We start from the raw sequence: 16,832 nt of genomic DNA, 5'->3' as shown, positions 1-16,832 counted from the left end.
ATATGTCCACTTGGGAACTCTGATGGGTGCGGCCGGGGGGGGGGGTGTCAATTCATCCGATTTCCTGGAATATAAAGTCACCGAAATTAGCCGAGGAAAGACCCAGACAGAAAGACCCAGCAAGACGCGCCTATGTGTCTCTAATCCACACGCGCACCCCCAGCGTGGGCGTCCCCCCGTCTCCCTGCGTGTGTGTGTGTGAAGCGCCAGGAAAGGCAGCAAAACCTCCTGACCTATATTTTAGGTAGCTGTAATTATATTCTAGCTGAAATCCAAAGCCCTGTGTCTGGGGGGGTGGGGGGGTGAATATTCAAGAGGCTGGCTTCTTTTCACAAAAACACAGCAACGCAGCTCCACAATAAGGCCCGGAATCTCGAGGGACGCCGCTTCGCGAGGGGAAGCGAAAAGAACCACAGGGCAATTGAGGGACATTTTTTTGCAAGTTTCGGGGCTGACTGTGCTCATGTTTTTTAAAAGCTGCGATCGTAGATTCCGGTAAGCGGGACTATAAAGTCCCACTGAACACGCGTGGGACTCGCTTCGGAGTGACTCCGGTTCGCATTAAACGCCCTGGCTTGGAAGGACTCTTAAATGTTTCGCCTCCTTGCGAGACGGAGTGAAGAGCTGTCCCCTCTGCCGGTAAATTGATCCATTTTTCAGGCTCGTCCTGCTGAAATCCTGGCAGGATCTGTTGTGCCACCTTTCACACACACACACACACACACACACACACACACACACACACACACAGACAAAGTTTATAAAGATCTTCATTAAAGACAGAGCACCAAGCCCCAAAGCTTTATCAGAGGTCCCATAGCCATTCTGCGCGCGTGGGTATGGCCGTCCCACCGGTGTTTTATTTTTCGTACTAGGCATTTGTCAGGGATCCACGGAGCTCTTTTGATATCTCTCTTTCTCTCTCTTTTTTTCCTCCCCCCCTCCCTTTAATTAATTTGTGGCCTTTCCTCACTTTTGACCTTAAAATTGGAAACTCCGTTAACTGGCAGGGACGCTGAATTTCGCTTCCCGTCCTTTATTTATTTATTCATTCATTCATTGATTTATTTGGTGTTTTTTTCCCCTTTAAGGTTTTCCCATCACTTATGGTATCAATTCTTTCCACGTTCGAAAAACGGCCCCCAACGTTTTGGCACGCCAGGGACAGAAAGACAGAGGAGCGGAGAGGCGACCCAAATCGCAGGAGAGTTACTACAACATCTGCTGGAGTAGCTAAATCAGGAGGTGGAGGCGTGGGAGAGGAACGTCAATGAATGAATTAGATATTTATTGCAAATAAACAAAACAAAACAAATTACCCAGGTTTACTTTAGCAATAAATCATCCTCCTCAATTTCCCCCGCCCCCGCCCCCCACGTTCTCTGGGCGCTCCATCACTGGAGATTTTTAAGAAGGGGCAGCTAGGCAGTCACTTGTCTGAGATGGTATATAGGGTCTCCTGCTTGAGGGGGGAGGGGGGGCTGGAGTAGAAGACCTCCGAGGTCCCTTCCAACTTCTATTCTATTCTAGTCTATTCTATTCTATTCTAGTCTAGTCTAGTCTAGTCTAGTCTAGTCTAGTCTAGTCTAGTCTATTCCTTATTCTCTATTCTATTCTATTCTATTCTATTCTATTCTATTCTATTCTATTCTATTCTATTCTTTCCCCTTTCACACGGAGTTCGGTTCCCAGTAAGGGGCTAATATTAGTAGAGGTTATTATTATTAATTATTATTATTATTATTATTATTATTATTATTATTATTATTATTATTATTATTATTATTATTATTATTATTATTATTATTATTATTATCGCACAGTCAGCCAGATGTTCAGACTGGATTTGGCATTTTGTCTACCTATATTATTATTATTATTATTATTATTATTATTATTATTATTATTATTATTATTATTATTATTATTATTATTACTGTTGTTTTGTTGTTATTGTTATATATAAAATATAATAAATATAATATAATAAATATAATATAATAAATATAATAAATAATATAATATAATATAATATAATATAATATAATATAATATAATATAATATAATATAATATAATATAATATAATATTATAATATATAATATAATATAATAAATATAATATAATATAATATAATATAATATAATATAATATAATATAATATAATATAATAATATAATATAATATAATATAATATAATATAATATAATATAATATAATATAATATAATATAATATAATATAATAATATAATATAATATAATATAATATAATAATATAATATAATAACTGTTGGACAATAACAACAACAACAACAACAACAACAACAACAACAACAATAATAATAATAATAATAATAATAATAATAATAATAATAATAATAATAACAACAACAACAACAACAAATAGGGTAAGGTTATTGTTATTATGCGAAGTCCCGATGCCGGGGCGGGGCTGAAGCTCGGCAAACGGGCGATCCGATTGGCGCGGCTGGAGCCCGATTTTTGAAAAGCACGCAAATCAAAGGCGGCGACGTCACGAAAGGAAAGGCGGCGGGGGGGGGGGGACGGGAGAGGAAGAGCCAGCGAGGAAGCCGAGCCAGCCAGCCAGCCAGCCGGGCTGAAAAGAAAGAGGCGGGGCCTAAGGCCGCGGCTCCGGCTTGTCAATCAAAGGCGGGGAGTTCCACGAAGTCCCCCGCAATCCTGCGCGGACCTGACCCGCAGTCCGTCCCAGATCAATAGGCAAAGGGGAAGGCGGCAAGCGGGAGCCTTTGGCGCGGCGGTCGCCGGCGGAAAAAGCGAGAGAAGGAGAAAGAAGAAGAGGAGGAGGAGGAGGAGGAGGANGCGGCGGAGGAGGAGGAGGAGGCGGCGGCGGCGGCTCCCGCACCGGGGCCGAGCTCAGCCCGGCCGGCTCGCTCTGCGGCGTCTTATCCTCCATGTACGGCGCGCCTTACGCGGCAGCCGCGGCTGCTCAGGGCTACGGGGCCTTCCTGCCTTACGCGGCCGAGCTTCCCATCTTCCCGCAGCTGGTAAGGAAAACTTAACGCGCCGCCTCTTCCCTCCCGAACCCCGACTTTTTGTCCCCCTCCCCCTCCTTTCCTTTGCAACTTGCAAAGGAAAGGGACCCCCAGACTGAAGCCGGGAGAGGCTGGAGAGCTTTACGCGCGGACCCGATTCCCCTTTGCTCCACCACCGGCAGCGCCAGACCAGCCAGCTGCTGGGGAGAATTCCCCCCCCCTTTTTTTCCCCCTTCCCTCTCCCTCTTTTTTTAATGCAAAAAAGAAAAAAGAAAAGTCCCAGTCTCTCTTTTTTTTCTTTTTTTTCTTTCCCTCTTCTCGGCTTTTTAAAAAGAGCAGCCGGGAGATCTTCAAGCCAATAGTTGTTGCTGGGGCTTTTTTTTTTTTTAAAGTCCTTCTTTCTGCGCTTCTTCGGCTTTTCTGAGCCGGGGGAGGGGGGAACGGATTGGGGGGGGGGGTCCTAGGAAGAAGGGAAAGACCCACCGGAGAGGTTCGGCTGCTTTCCTGCTCAAGCAGCTTGCAAGGAAAAAAGCTCCGGAGGGTCGGGTGTCCGGTTTTTTTCAATCCCTTATTAAATAGGCAAAGGTTTTTGGCCGTTTCATAGTTTGCTCAAAACTTTTTAACATCCCGGATTTATTAGCTTCAAATATCAACGAATAAATGGCGTATTTAAAAAAGAAAGAAAGGAGTAAATCATAGGAAGAGCCCGTTTAGGAACGCGAGAGAAATAATGTTCAAGAGGAGAAGATCGGGTGAGTTTGATGCTCCCTAACAGAAGGTGGGGGAGAAAAGTTGGAGAACGGCTTGTTTTATTTGCTCAAAATGCTTTTCAAAGGCTCCAAAGAAAGAAGGGGAGAGGAAAAAAAAAGAGATTTAGAGGCCTAGGACGGCTTTGCAGAAAGTAAAATCTGATCACCTATACGCCATCGCCCTTAGTTACACATCTACAGGAAGCAGACAGAAGGTGCAGATCTGGTGCTTTTGATTGACAGCTCCTCGCATTGTTGGGCAGCTTTAATAGAATTTATCCCCGGGCCCCTCCAATATGCAAAAGAGGGGAGGGGGGGTTGTCGAAAGAAAGCAGCATACCCTGACTTCTTCCAGATTCAGACATTATGATCCCCCTTTTATTCCTGCAGAAATTGAAAACAGCCTTTTTAAAAATAATAATAATAATAATAATAATAATAATAATAATTTCTAACCTTCCCAGGGCTGCTTTCTCCTTTTTAAATTCAGATCCTGGTGCACGGAGGGTTTTCACCCTCATTTTTTCCAGCCCAGCCCCCCCCCCCGCCTTACTTTTTCTGCAGAGAAAAACTAAGCCTACTTTTTTTAGAAAATAGTTTGTTTCTATCAGGAAGAGAGTGTAAAATGAGAAAAAGACCTCACGAGTTTCAGGGAAAAAACCCTTTGGAGAGGTCTGAGGGTTTAAGATTGGGAGGCTTTTGTTGAAATTCCCTCTCCCCCCCTCCAGCCAAACCTACCCCACCTGGAGACCTATACCTAAGGCAGAATCTCTTTATCCTTGAGGATTCCCTGGTAAAAACTGTCTTTCACATTAACCCACTTGGCCTCCGTCCGGGACAGGATTCTGCTGACTCTATTTGTGTTATTTGCTAAAGTTATTGGCCATCATTTTAGGCTTCGGGGGTTGTTGTTGTTTTCTTTTGCAGGGAGGGGATTATATGCCTTGCGAAGCCAGCCCCCTCCCCTGCTTTAGTTTACTGCTGGATGCATTAAACAAACTTGGGGGGGGGGGGGTTTGGAAATGGCTGAATCCAAGAAGCCAGTCAAACCTGGGGGTTATGGGAAGGCAGTCCCAAATTCCACAGCAGTTACTTTCAGATAAGTGAGTTTGTTGGGTCCATCAACCAGTGTTTGGGGTGTCCCAATGGTGCTTTTTTTTTTTCTTCTCACGAGGCAACTGGACTTTCTTGGGGTTTTTTTTTTTTGTTTCTTTTTTTGTTTTGTCTTTGAAGACATTTCACTTGTCATCCGAGCAGCTTCTTCAGCTCTGACCGATGGTGAGGAACGGAAGGATTTATACTCCTCGCAGACGGCTGGTCATTTGCATCCTTTGAGAGAGTCGTTGAGGCCACTTGGAGGTTTATGTGTGTCCTCAGGCTCACCGGAGTGGCGCAAATGGATGTTCAGCCCTTCCCTTTCCCCACCGGGCTTTCTTTCTTTTTTTTTCTTTGAAGCCCTTTCGCTTCTCCTCCGAGCAGCTTCTTCGGCTCCACCATCCAGTCAGAGCTGAAGAAGCCTCTCGGATGAGAAGCGAAACGCCTTCAAAGAAAAGCAAGAAAGTCCAGCGGGGGGAATGGAAGAAACTTCAGTTGCCTGGTTGAAAAAGCAACTCTCATATGACCTGGATGGCTGAGATTCTCCATAGACGCTCAGTGTTTGGGGTGGGGGTTTTTTTCTTTTCTTTTCAAGCAAGCGGCGGAGGGGGGGGTCCCCATTCCTGCTTCTAACCCCTCTCTCCCCGCTCTCTCCCTTCTCTCCCCCGCCGTCACTCCAAGGGCACCCAGTATGAGCTGAAGGACAGTCCCGGCGTCCAAGGGCCGGCCTTCCCGCCCCCTCACCCGGCTTTCTACCCCTACGGCCAGTACCAGTTCGGCGACCCCTCCCGGCCCAAGAACGCCACCCGCGAGAGCACCAGCACGCTGAAGGCCTGGCTGAGCGAGCACCGCAAGAACCCCTACCCGACCAAGGGCGAGAAGATCATGCTGGCCATCATCACCAAGATGACCCTCACCCAGGTCTCCACCTGGTTCGCCAACGCCCGCCGCCGCCTCAAGAAGGAGAACAAGATGACCTGGGCGCCCCGCAGCCGCAGCGAGGACGAGGAAGGCACGGCCGACGGCAGCGAGGACGGCGAGACGGACAAGCGCGACCCCGACGACGAGGAGATCGACCTGGAGAACAGCGACGCCGAACCTTTCGAGGGCGGTGGTGCCGTCGCCGCCGCCGGCGGGGACGGAGCCGGGGCCCAAGCCGGGCAGCTGCTCCTGCACGTCGGGGAGGACGAGCGGGCCGACCAGGAGGGCGGCCAGGCGACGGCGACGGCGGGGGCGCTGCGCCTGCCTCTCCCCCTGGAGCCCCGCGGGGGCAGCGACACGTCGGAAGACGAGGAGGAGGAGGAGGAGGAGGACGAGGCGGAGAGTTCCGACGGCTTCGAGGAGCTGGCCGGCGCTCAGCAGCGCTTCCTGAAGGCGGTGGAAGCGCGGCGGCGCGCCTCGACGGGACCCCCGGGCTCCCCGCCGCCTCTCCGCAGCCCCAGCCCGGCTCGGCAGCCCGTCCAGCCGGCCAAGCCCAAGATCTGGTCCTTGGCAGAGACGGCCACCAGCCCGGATAACCCCTCGCGCAAGTCGCCCCCTGGCGGAGGAGGAGGAGGGGGGTCCCCCCCGGCTGGCCCCCCGTGCCTTCCTCTGGGCCCGACCCCGCAACCCGCCCCGGGCGCCCCCGCGCACAGACTGCTCCCCTCCGCTTGCCCGCTGGGCAAGTTCGCCGGCTGGTCGGGCCGGCCCTTCTCGGCCGCCCCCCCGCACGCTTCCCACCCGCTGACCTTGCTGAACACTCCCCATCTCTTGGGACTGGCGGGGGGCAACGCCAACACGGCGCCCGCGGCGGCGGCAGCGGCGGCTCTGGCGGCTTTTTCCAGACAGGCGGACCAGGCGCCGAGCGCGGAAGCCGCCGGAACAGGTAACCACTGGATGGGGTTGGTGGTGGGGGGCTGGGGGTGGACAAGCCGCCGGATGGGAGGGGGGAACAAGCTGAAAAGATGCTTTGTTGGGGGAGAGCGCGGGGGGGGTGCTGGAGACCCCCTTGGGTCTCTGCGGGCAAGTCAACCGTTGGTCCTTTTCCTCTCGGCCGGATCGAAATAGATGTGGGGGTCGGAGGAAGTTTGGGGGGGGTGGGCGGCTGGAAGGTGGGACGTTGGGCTTAATGCCCGGTTTAATGGCCCGCGGAGGGCTTTTGGGAGGGGGCCAGCGCGTTTGAACTCGGGCTCCTCGGCGGCTGCGTTCCCACGATCTGCTGAGCCCCCGAAACAGTTATTCTTCTCCTATCTTAGCTTGATGTGCGGATCCAGGTCTGGGCTGGCTGCTGGTGGTGGTGGTGGGGTTTCTGCCGGTCGGACAAGACTGGAGAATTTGCGAAGAAGAGCCAGGAACCTCAGTTGGGGTCAGGGCGGGCAAGTGGGTCGTGCGAAGCCAGCCAGTCAGCCAGCCAGGAATTCAGTTAAGGGGCGAATTGGTGAACCTAATTCAGTACCCAGAAGTGGAGGACCGGGAGGTGTGAAAGAGTCAAAGGTACCCCCAATAAATGTGTTAATAGATTAAAAAAACAAAACAAAACAGGGAAGTGCGAAAATTGCAGAAGGCGGTTTGAAGAAGTGGGAAGGAAAATCCTCGGGAATTTGAAACCCCGCGACAACTACTGAACGTGTGAGAGAGAGCTTGAGAGAGACAATATGAACAAACGTATTTCTGATTTTGCTTCTGGGATGGGGGGGGAGGGAGGAACCCCGAGAAGAATCTCGGCGGGTGAAACTCTCCTAAAAGCAGATTAGCTCAGTCGCCTAAAATACTTAGGAGAAAACGAAACCCTTCCTGACGTTGCCTTAATGCCAGCTTCTAGTCTGTTGCAGAAGTTTCCCCCGCGGGTGGGAGAACCTTTTGGATTTGCAGCAGCAATTAAATCGAACCGGGGGGGGAGACGAAAGCCCCCCAGCCAGTTCCCAAACGGGGGTGGGAAGCAGAGGAGGGCAGCTGTAGTCAAAAAGCAGATTTTTTTTTCCCTTGCTGCTGACTGTTTGCAGAGCCCAACCGTTCCCCCCCCCCGCCCCGGTGGATTCAGCAACCTTCTTGCTTATGTCTTCTCTGTTCTGCACCTGGAGGTGCCTGTATTGGTTTTCGTCCACGTCACACGGTGGTTTTGGAGGTCTAGGGGCTCCCCAAGTCTTCGCCCCCTTCCTCACTGCTTACTCGGAAGTAAGGCTCGGCAACTGAGTGGGCCTGGAGTGGGAAGAAGGGGGTAGGAATCAGAGGGGGGGAAGAAAGTGGAATGGAAGAACAGGGCTTGGGAATTGCGGAGCAGAGGTTATTTGTGATGGTGGCTGTTGGCTCGGTTGGTTTTGGCCAAGGCGCTGAATTAAGCTCTGAAGAAGGAGAGGAATTTCAGGGACCGGTTATTTCAGAGTTTCAGAACCAGTTTTGCGACCAGACAACAACAACAACAACAAAAAAAAGGATTTCTCTCTTCTTTGTTTGCTTTCGTTTGTTTTAGATCGATCTAGTGCCTTGGATGTAGAGAAAAAGTTAATAAAGACCGCTTTCCAGCCAGTTCAGAGGCGGTAAGAGTCCATCTATTCCTAGATTAGCTGATATATGAAAAGGGAAAGTTAATGGGGGTGCAGGGGGGTGGGGGTGGGGAGGAAGCACTGGCTTAGAAATCGGTTTTATTTGGAATTGAATGGGCCGTTCCACCCAAGAAAATGTCCCTGAAGTTACTTCCAAGCAAACTTATGAAAGTGGAATCGAGATTATATTAGGGATTAGGGAATGGTTGAAAAGGGGGGCACTTTGCCCCCCTCGCCGAGTTTAGTATTTCAGTTTGTATTTTGTGGTTTTTAAGTATAATTACTGTCAAATAATTTTGACGTCTCCCGTCTCCCGAGTTATTAAAAAAAACAAACCTCGACTCGGGAGATATAGAGGTGTTTCAGACCAACAGTTGTCTCTCTGTGTGTGAATATGTGTGTATGGCATGGGTTTTATTTTTGTTGTTGTTAGAACACACTGCAAGACGAAGCTCTCCATTGCCTCCCGTTCCTAACGCAGTTCAAAATGGGCTGTATTTAAAAAGTGGTTTAATAGATAAAGGTTTGGCACTGGGTTATAAAGTATGTGTGCAGAGAAAGAAGCCATTAGACTACTAGATTATAATTAACCGCTCAAACCATAAATATAAATTAGCAGGAGTAAGAAAACCAAAATCTAAGTCTAAAAACAAAACATTTTGGCTCCTGCCCTTTTTCTAAGCTCCCAGAAATGTGCTTATTTTTTATTTTATTTTTTACTTGTGTCTGTGCATATACAATATATGCACAATACAAGAGAATTGAGCATGTTTTAGCTCACCAAAATCAGAAAACCGAGTTGGGAGGTATTTTTCATGAATCTCTCGAAAACAGAAAGGAGAAATGCAGGTATACACAGAGAATAATGAAAAAGTGGGAAGCCAAAGGGCAGCTACAAATTGTGTGGCATTCTGCATTTTTTTGGTAATTAAAATAATTTTAAAACGAAGGATTTGGTCCAGAATACATTGGGGCCCAAGTCAAAGTACAGAAGACCTATTAATGTGGTACTGCTGAATTAATTAAAAGCATTCCAACACCTTAAAGACTGGACCCTGGTTTTTTTTTTTTTTTTTTTTATGGCTGAAGGGCCAAGGGAGACCTCACTCTTCCCCTTCAAATGCTAATTCCACAATAAATTTAAATTAAAGAAAACTCCCAGGAAACCTTGATTAGCATTTCGCATATTGGTTCGAGCAAATATTGCTGTTTAACCAACACGTACCCAAATCTGAATTTTTCTGTATCCCCTTTTTCTTCTTCTAGGCCACAGAACCAACTCGATGCTGCTATGGTTTTATCGGCGTTGTCATCATCATAGTTAATTTTTTTTTAATTATTGTTCTAATGGTTGTAAAATAAAATTATCTGTATAGTTACAGCTTGTACGCATGTCTGTGTATTAAATGAAACAAACAAACGAGTGTGTTTGTGTGTGCGTGTGTGTGTGTGAGAGAGAGAGGGGCAGGAATCCACTTCTGTTCAATCATCTGGATTAGCTGAATCCGTGAAGTATTTTTTTGGTGAAACCTGGTGAGAAATAAAAGACCTTCCTGGGTTTTTGTTTTTTTGGGGGGTTTTGTTTTTGTATATAGAGTAAAAACGCGCGCGTTAACGCGCATACACGCGCAAATGTACATAACTGCGAAACCAAACTGTACAAGAAAGTATATATTTTTGGCTAATAAACTGTTGCCACTTTGACTACGCTTTTTCTGATACCAGCTGGAACTGGAATTTGCCTTTTATTTTGATGGGGGGAGAAAAACTCCTTTCACTTGGAGAAGACCTGTCGTGCTTTTTCTAAGAGAAATATCCGTCACGGCTTTGTGGAAAAGAAAGAAGCTAGAGAGAGAGAGAGAGAGGGAGGGAAGGAGAGAGGGGAAGAGAGGGAGAGAGAAAGAGAGGGGGGGAGAGAGAGAGAAAGAGAAAAAAAGAGAGAAGAACTCTCTACGGAGAGGGGGGGTGCTTTCTTATAATTTGGGGCAGGCCTTTCAAAATTGGGGATCCCCTGCCTTTAAACGACCCGACCGCCTTGAGGATCGCTAAGCTGATCCTGAACTGAACTTTCTCTTTTTTGCAAACGTGGGGCTGGGTGAAATTAAGTTTCCCGCGTGGGCCCAGATGCCACTCGGTTCTAGTAAGCCAAGCCTTTTGAGGAGGGGAGGGGTGTCTGTGCAGGCCATGTTTCCCCACCCACCCCCGGTGCGGAGCGAGGGGCTCGTTGGATCGGGAGCCCCAAACCCGGCTGGGGGTCTCTACAGCTAAGCAAGGCGCAAGGTCTCTCGGGGAGGTAGGAGGGGATCGAGGGGGGGGTTCGGAGCGGGGAAAAAAGAGAGAAAGTCTGGCTCTTCCTCTTGGTTTCCCCCCCCTCCCCTCCCCCGCGCCACTCCTCGGAAGGGGTCTGCGCGAAGAGCGCAGCGACCCGCAGGCCCGCTTTTGGGGTGGGGCTGGCGCAAGGGGGACCGTGCTCTCCTGCGATTATTTTACGTGCATTTAGCCAAGCTAAATTTTATTTATTTATTTATTTTTTTTGGGGGGGAGAAAAAAAATGAGGGTGGGGGAGGAAAGCGAAAGCACCTCCAGAAAGCGAAAGGGCCAATTTGGAATCCGCTACGCTACAGTCTCGGACTTCAAACTTCTGGCTTTGGAGATTAAAACCTGGATCCGGAGCGCCCTCTGCAGGCGGAAAACGGCACGCCTCCTTGGCCCCGGGATTGAGGGGGGGGGGGAACCGTTCCTCCTCTGCCTCGCAGCCGGCCGCGTTTACTCGGAAGTAAAGGCTCACCGATTTCCAGACGGAAAAGGATGCCCAGGTAAGTTTGCCCGGCCGCGCTGGTATCCAAAGAGCAGTTTTCCCTTGAGCCCCCTTCCGTTGCCCCCCTCCCCCCAATTGCATAGGGGCGCCCCTTTGAGGAGGTTGGGGGTTTCCTTTTTTTCTGGGGAGGGGTTTTGCGGTGCAAAGAAAGCCAGTTAGACCCCCCCCCCACCATCCCCATTGCATTTCTGCCAGCAGGAGGGAAGCGTGGAAAAGCAAGGGCAGGGAGGGAGGGCTTTGGGGGGAAACGGGGGTGGGGGGTGATGGGGGGGGTGGTTGGAAATTAAATTCGCTCCGATCTGAGCCCCGACACCCCAAGGACCCTATTATTCGGTGTTTGTTGGCTATCGATTTTCTTCGCCACACATTTTAATCTCTCTGGCGATTTGATGTTTTAAAGAGGAGTATTAATCTGTCCTCGCAAAAGCTGGAGAGGGGAAGGGGGGGTGTCTCTCTCTTTTCCCCCAGCCAAGAAAGTTTGGCTGCTGACTTTTCTTAAAGTCTCTAGCAGGAGAGCATCTGGGCAGCTGGGGTGGTGTGTGTGTTGAACTGTGGGGGTCCTTGGTGCTCTCTGAGCCTGGATGTTTGCTTGCAGACGCTGCATTGCCCAACTAGGTTACATTATCAGGGCCTGTGAGTGTGGGGTTTGTACTGCTCATAAACAGTAGCTTGCCCTGCCAACGTTGGCGTAAGTGTAATTTTCTCCCTGGTAGTTTTTTTTTTTTTTTTAATTAGGATATTGTTTTCTGTTTGTTTGTCTGGCGTTAATCCCTGCTTATCTGGGTGTTGGCAGCTGGAGAGGAGACGTTTTTGGTCCTTGGAACTACCAAGGAGAAAAAACCTCTTCCCCACCGACTGCATTGGTGTAGTCCTTGATTTATGACCACAGTGGAGCCCAATGTTTCAGTCACTAAGTGAGACCGTTGCTAAGTGAATTTGGCCTCATTTGACGGCCTTTTCTTGCCACAGCTGTGATTGTCACAACAACTCATTGAGTGGAGAGTAGACATCGTTTGAAGGTGTCTTGCTTCAAATGCTTGTGCTTGTGGACCCTGCTTGGTCTTGGTCTAACTTGATTGGTTAGTGAGCTGAAGCATCATGGGAAGTTGAGGAAACCTTCTCATTTTGCCAGCCACGTTTCCTTATCAAGGAAACAAGTTTGCTAGAAGAACCGTTCTCAGCCAGAACTCTTCCAGAAGATCTGGGAGACTGGATTCCCAGGATTTCCAAGGCAAACCCCGTTTTGTTGAATTCCTGGTCTCTCTCTGAGCTTGACTGTTTTCTTGGAGAAGTTTCATTTTCAGGCTAGGTAGTGTTATCAGTGCAGTGGTGGGATTCAGCAGGTTCGCACCTCTTCAGCAGGACCAGTAGCTAATTTTTTGTTGCCCAGGCCCAGAACGGACTTCCGGAAGCGGCATCCACACAGAGAACCGGTTGTTCACCTATTTGAATCCCACCACTGTATCAGTGTGAAGGGAAGTGGGACTTGCTGGATCTTTAGATATGCCAGGATTGATGAGGGGAAGGGAGTGATCTGGCTTTCTTCTGGAGGGTTTTTGATTGTTTATGTTAATAAAGAATTCTGATTGTTGCATTTCCTTGTGTCTTGAGAAAGAATTCTGGAAGAATTGCAATTCTGCTGAGCCTCCTGTTGGAAAAGGCTGATCTCAAATATTATCAGCACCCCAAAACTGAACCGGTGTCTACCTTTTTCCTCCTTGAAAAGGCAAAAACGAAGGTTTTGTTTTAGGGGCAGCTTTTCGCCTCTCGATTTCAAAGCGCTAATTGCCCAAACCTAATGTTGGTTCCTTGAAAATCAGTCTAAAATGCTCTGCATTGTGTGTTTTTTTTTATGGTGGTTGCCCGTTGCTTTAGTTCTACGTCTGGTTTCAGGTTTCATGAAGTAGCGCTGATCATCCCTGGTAGTTGGCAATACAGTAAAATTAATTAATAGAAACCCTCCATGCAGGTTTTATTCAAGGACGACAAAGAAGCGGTACAATTTCATTGAATGTGCCCAGCTTGCTCCAACTTTTGAACGGGATCATTGGAAAGGAAGAAATGCATGGATCTAGCAAAGCACACGGGTGTTTTACCCTGACGAACCTATTGATAATATGGATTCGGTTCATGAATTATGATGGACCTCAAAAGGCTAGGGCACGGGTTCAGCGGCCTGAACTGTACTGCTAAAACCGTGCATTTATCATCTAGATAAATGATAGCCGCATTTCCTTATCTTAAAAGAAGGAATTCTGGAAGAATTGCAATTCTGGTGAGCAATCCAGTTGGAAAAGGCTGATCTAAAATATTACCAGCACCCCAACTCTGAAATAGTTTCTCTGTCTTGGCAACATTATGATGGGTGGACTTCAACTCCCAGAATTCCCTAGCCGGCATCTCTCTTGACCGTTTCAAAATGGGTGGACTTCAACTCCCAAAATTCCTCAGCCAGCCAGTTTGGCTGTAGAATTCTGGGAGTTGAGGTACACACATCTTAAAAGTTGTCAAGGTTGAGAAACACTGTTTCTAGTGATGACTAGAAATTGAAGATGGAAGAGGGGAGGGGAGGAGAGGCAGGAGAGGAGGCAGGGGAGGGGAGGAGAGGAGAGGAGTGGAGAGGAGAGAAGGCAAAAGAAGAGAGGAGAGGAGAAGGGAAGAGGAGGCAGGAGAGGAGAGGAGAGGAGAAGGGAAGAGGAGGCAGGAAAGGAGAGGAGAGGGGAGAAGGCAAAAGAAGAGAGGAGAGGAGAAGGGAAGAGGANGAGAGGAGAGGAGAGGAGAAGGGAGGGGAGAGGGGAGGGGAGAAGGCAAAAGAAGAGAGGAGAGGAGAAGGGAAGAGGAGGCAGGAGAGGAGAGGAGAGGAGAGGAGAAGGGAGGGGAGAGGGGAGGGGAGAAGGCAAAAGAAGAGAGAAGAGGAGAAGGGAGAGGAGAGGAGAGGAGAGGGGAGAAGGCAAAGAGGAGAGGGGAGAAGAGAAGAGAGGAGAGGAAGCTATTTTTAAGAGATAGAAAGATATTTGTTTGAGGTTGAGGGGTTCTGCAGTCCCACATTGCAGAAAGCGGGCAATGGGAAAGGCTGGCTATTTGGAGGACTAGGGAGATTTCTCTCCCATAAATTCCGAAAGCGCACAGAAGCATCAATGCCTCTTTTATAGAAGTGAAATGGCTTGCTAGATTGTAAGAGATAAGACCAAGAGACTGGAGCTCCTAGGCTGACACACTTCAAGTTTAGACAGTGCAAGTTATGCAAATGCGGTGGGGTGGCAGTATTGACATTTTGAGGTCATGGTGATAGGAATGTATTATTTATAGGCCGGGTTGCAAGAGGCTGATAACCCACCTCTGAAATCCTCAAGTTTTGTAAAACTAGATGAATTCTTCTGTGGTTGTTTTTCTCTCTCTTAAAGATTTACTACAGGGTGTGAGCTTAACCTATCTGAAAAATCTGAATTTTTGCAAGTTCTTTCTGGTCTTGTATGTAGCTGAAGCCTGGGAGACAGAAATTAGAAAACCGTTTTTAAAGGTAAAAATCCTTAATTCGTCTTCTCTGCCATTTCAGGACTTCTCTGGTGTTCTCCTGAACTTAACCTTGCAGAAGAATCTGCCCTGAGTAACGATTGTGGGGCAATATTGTTGATCTCTGGTGTATTGCTTACAATATCGATGCCTATAACTGGCAGGTGGTTTTCTGGGCTTTTCATTTCCCGTTTTTCTTGCGATCTCAGCTTAGATGATCATCAAGATTTGATCCCAAAGTAGCATTTTGAAGCGTCCTGAATTAGGAACTGGTTAGCACATGCCAAGGTTTATGCTTGAGAGGAGATGTGTGCATAATTCTTCGTTTGAGAAAGAGAGAAAGAGAGAGGGAAGGAAGGAGAGGAAAGAAGGGAAGGAGATGAAGGAAGGAAAGAAGGAAAGAAAGAGAAAGAAAGAAAGAAAGAAAGAAAGAAAGAAAGAAAGAAAGAAAGAAAGAAAGGCAGGAAGGAAGGAAGGAAGGAAGGAAGGAAAATAAAAGGAAAAAGGGAGGGAAGGAAGGAAAGAAGGGGAGGAAGGGAAGGGAAAGGAAGGGAAGGGAGGGAGGGAGGAAGGAAGGGAGGAAAGGAGGGAAGGGAAGGAAGGGAAGGGAGGAAGGAAGAAAGGAAGAAGGGAAGCAAAGGGAAGGGAAGAGAAGGAAGGAAGGAAGGAAACAAACAGTTAGTTGTACTGATACAGAATAATACCAGAATTGCAAGGAGATTTTAAGCCCCAGAATTTAGCCATCATTTAGGGCTAAATTTGTTGACCCACATCAGAGGCTCTAAGTGGACACCAGATGATCATGAAGTAAAGTGGTTGAAGCCACCTCAGAAGGTCCACCATTAAATGGATAAATGCAGTTGTGGCCAGGCTAAGGAACTGAGTGGGCAACAAGGTATTGGGCTGCTGTTCCTTGGCTCCTCTGCAAATCAGAAGTAATCCTGCAATGCCTCCTTCTGACCACTGGCCTTAGGACTGCCCAAGGGTGGAGTATGAGTGACCATGTTACAATGGCTCCATCTTCTGGTGGCTCAGATCCTGGAATCTCGGCTGCCGATGTTCTCCAGGTTGGGAGTTCCACCAGGCTTTCAAAGGGTGGCTGTGAATATTTATCCCCTGGGATTTATGCCTCTGCTTTCAATGTGAGAATCTGGAATTCTCTCCTTCAGAAGGGTTGATGGTTAACCCTAGCTAGCCAGAAAAAGCGTTGAGCCTCACCTGCCTCCCTTACTTTGTTTTCTTGGCTGCTCTTTCCCTGTCCAATCAATTATTTTCCTAGCTGGTCCTTTTCAAAGGTGAGAGCTCATTATGCATATTCATAAATCACAGAGCCTGGACTTGACACTGATTGATGTAATCATCTCCTTGCCTATATGAAGCTCCTGGAGAGAAAGAGGAAGAACGGGGGATGAGGGCAAGGGAGGACTAGCGGGGGATTGAGACCTTCAGATTGACAAGGGTTGAGGTTAGGGTTGTTCAAAATAGAGGTCCACAGCCAGGATCAGGAAGGTTTGCAGCCCATCAACACTTCCTTCTCTCATTTATTTGCCAACATATTGCTTCCATTTGGGATAGCAAGGGCTCACTCTTCATCAGTCTTCTTGAGAACATTTATTTAAAAATGCAATTAAACAGAGAAGCTTGGGGGGGAAAAAAACCCTCAAAGCACAGTAAAGCAAGATGCGGAGGAGGAATATATAACGAAATCGAGAGACAAAGTTGGGTGAGAAGATCCCAACCGTGGTTCAAACCAGCCCGCCTTCACTTCTTTGAGGACCTTCAACCTTCTAAGCTGTTTTTCTTCGGGTACATCAGAACACAATTCAGCTCACCCCAACTAGGATCGTTATTGGATATGGGGTTGATGGGAACCGGAGATTGACACATCTACAGGTCCTCAATTCAGAACCGTGCCTTTCTCTTCTCTCCTATGCTTTGTAAAACTATTGTTCGTCTTCCCATCCCTATCATTTTGTGGCCAATGGGGCATGCTCAGTCTTCTTTGGCTGTGTTCTTAGAATATGGATGGAAACTAATCAAGGAGAGAAGCAACTTAGAACTAAGAAAAAAATTCCTGAGAATGAGAACAATTAACCAGTGGAACAACTCGCCTCCAGAGGT

General features: G+C 47.9%; 1 protein-coding gene across 1 annotated transcript in view; it reads left to right on the top strand.

Moving 5' to 3' along the window:
- LOC107298281 (iroquois-class homeodomain protein IRX-3) overlaps positions 1-10,085 on the top strand; it is a 26,752-nt gene extending 16,667 nt beyond the window's left edge. Inside the window, exons 2-7 of the mRNA XM_015827654.1 lie at positions 2,733-3,027; positions 5,541-6,723; positions 7,112-7,203; positions 7,841-8,012; positions 8,308-8,374; positions 9,647-10,085. Of these exons, the coding sequence (XP_015683140.1) occupies positions 2,733-3,027; positions 5,541-6,723; positions 7,112-7,203; positions 7,841-8,012; positions 8,308-8,374; positions 9,647-9,701 (1,864 nt within the window). The 3' untranslated portion in view covers positions 9,702-10,085. The remainder of the gene's footprint in view (positions 1-2,732; positions 3,028-5,540; positions 6,724-7,111; positions 7,204-7,840; positions 8,013-8,307; positions 8,375-9,646) is intronic.
- Positions 10,086-16,832: the final 6,747 nt, after the last annotated feature.

The sequence above is a fragment of the Protobothrops mucrosquamatus genome, unplaced genomic scaffold, assembly GCF_001527695.2.
Source record: "Protobothrops mucrosquamatus isolate PMUCROS unplaced genomic scaffold, P.Mucros_1.0 scaffold3844, whole genome shotgun sequence".
In the NCBI taxonomy this organism is placed as follows: domain Eukaryota; kingdom Metazoa; phylum Chordata; class Lepidosauria; order Squamata; family Viperidae; genus Protobothrops; species Protobothrops mucrosquamatus.
This window is presented reverse-complemented; position numbering and strand designations above follow the sequence as displayed.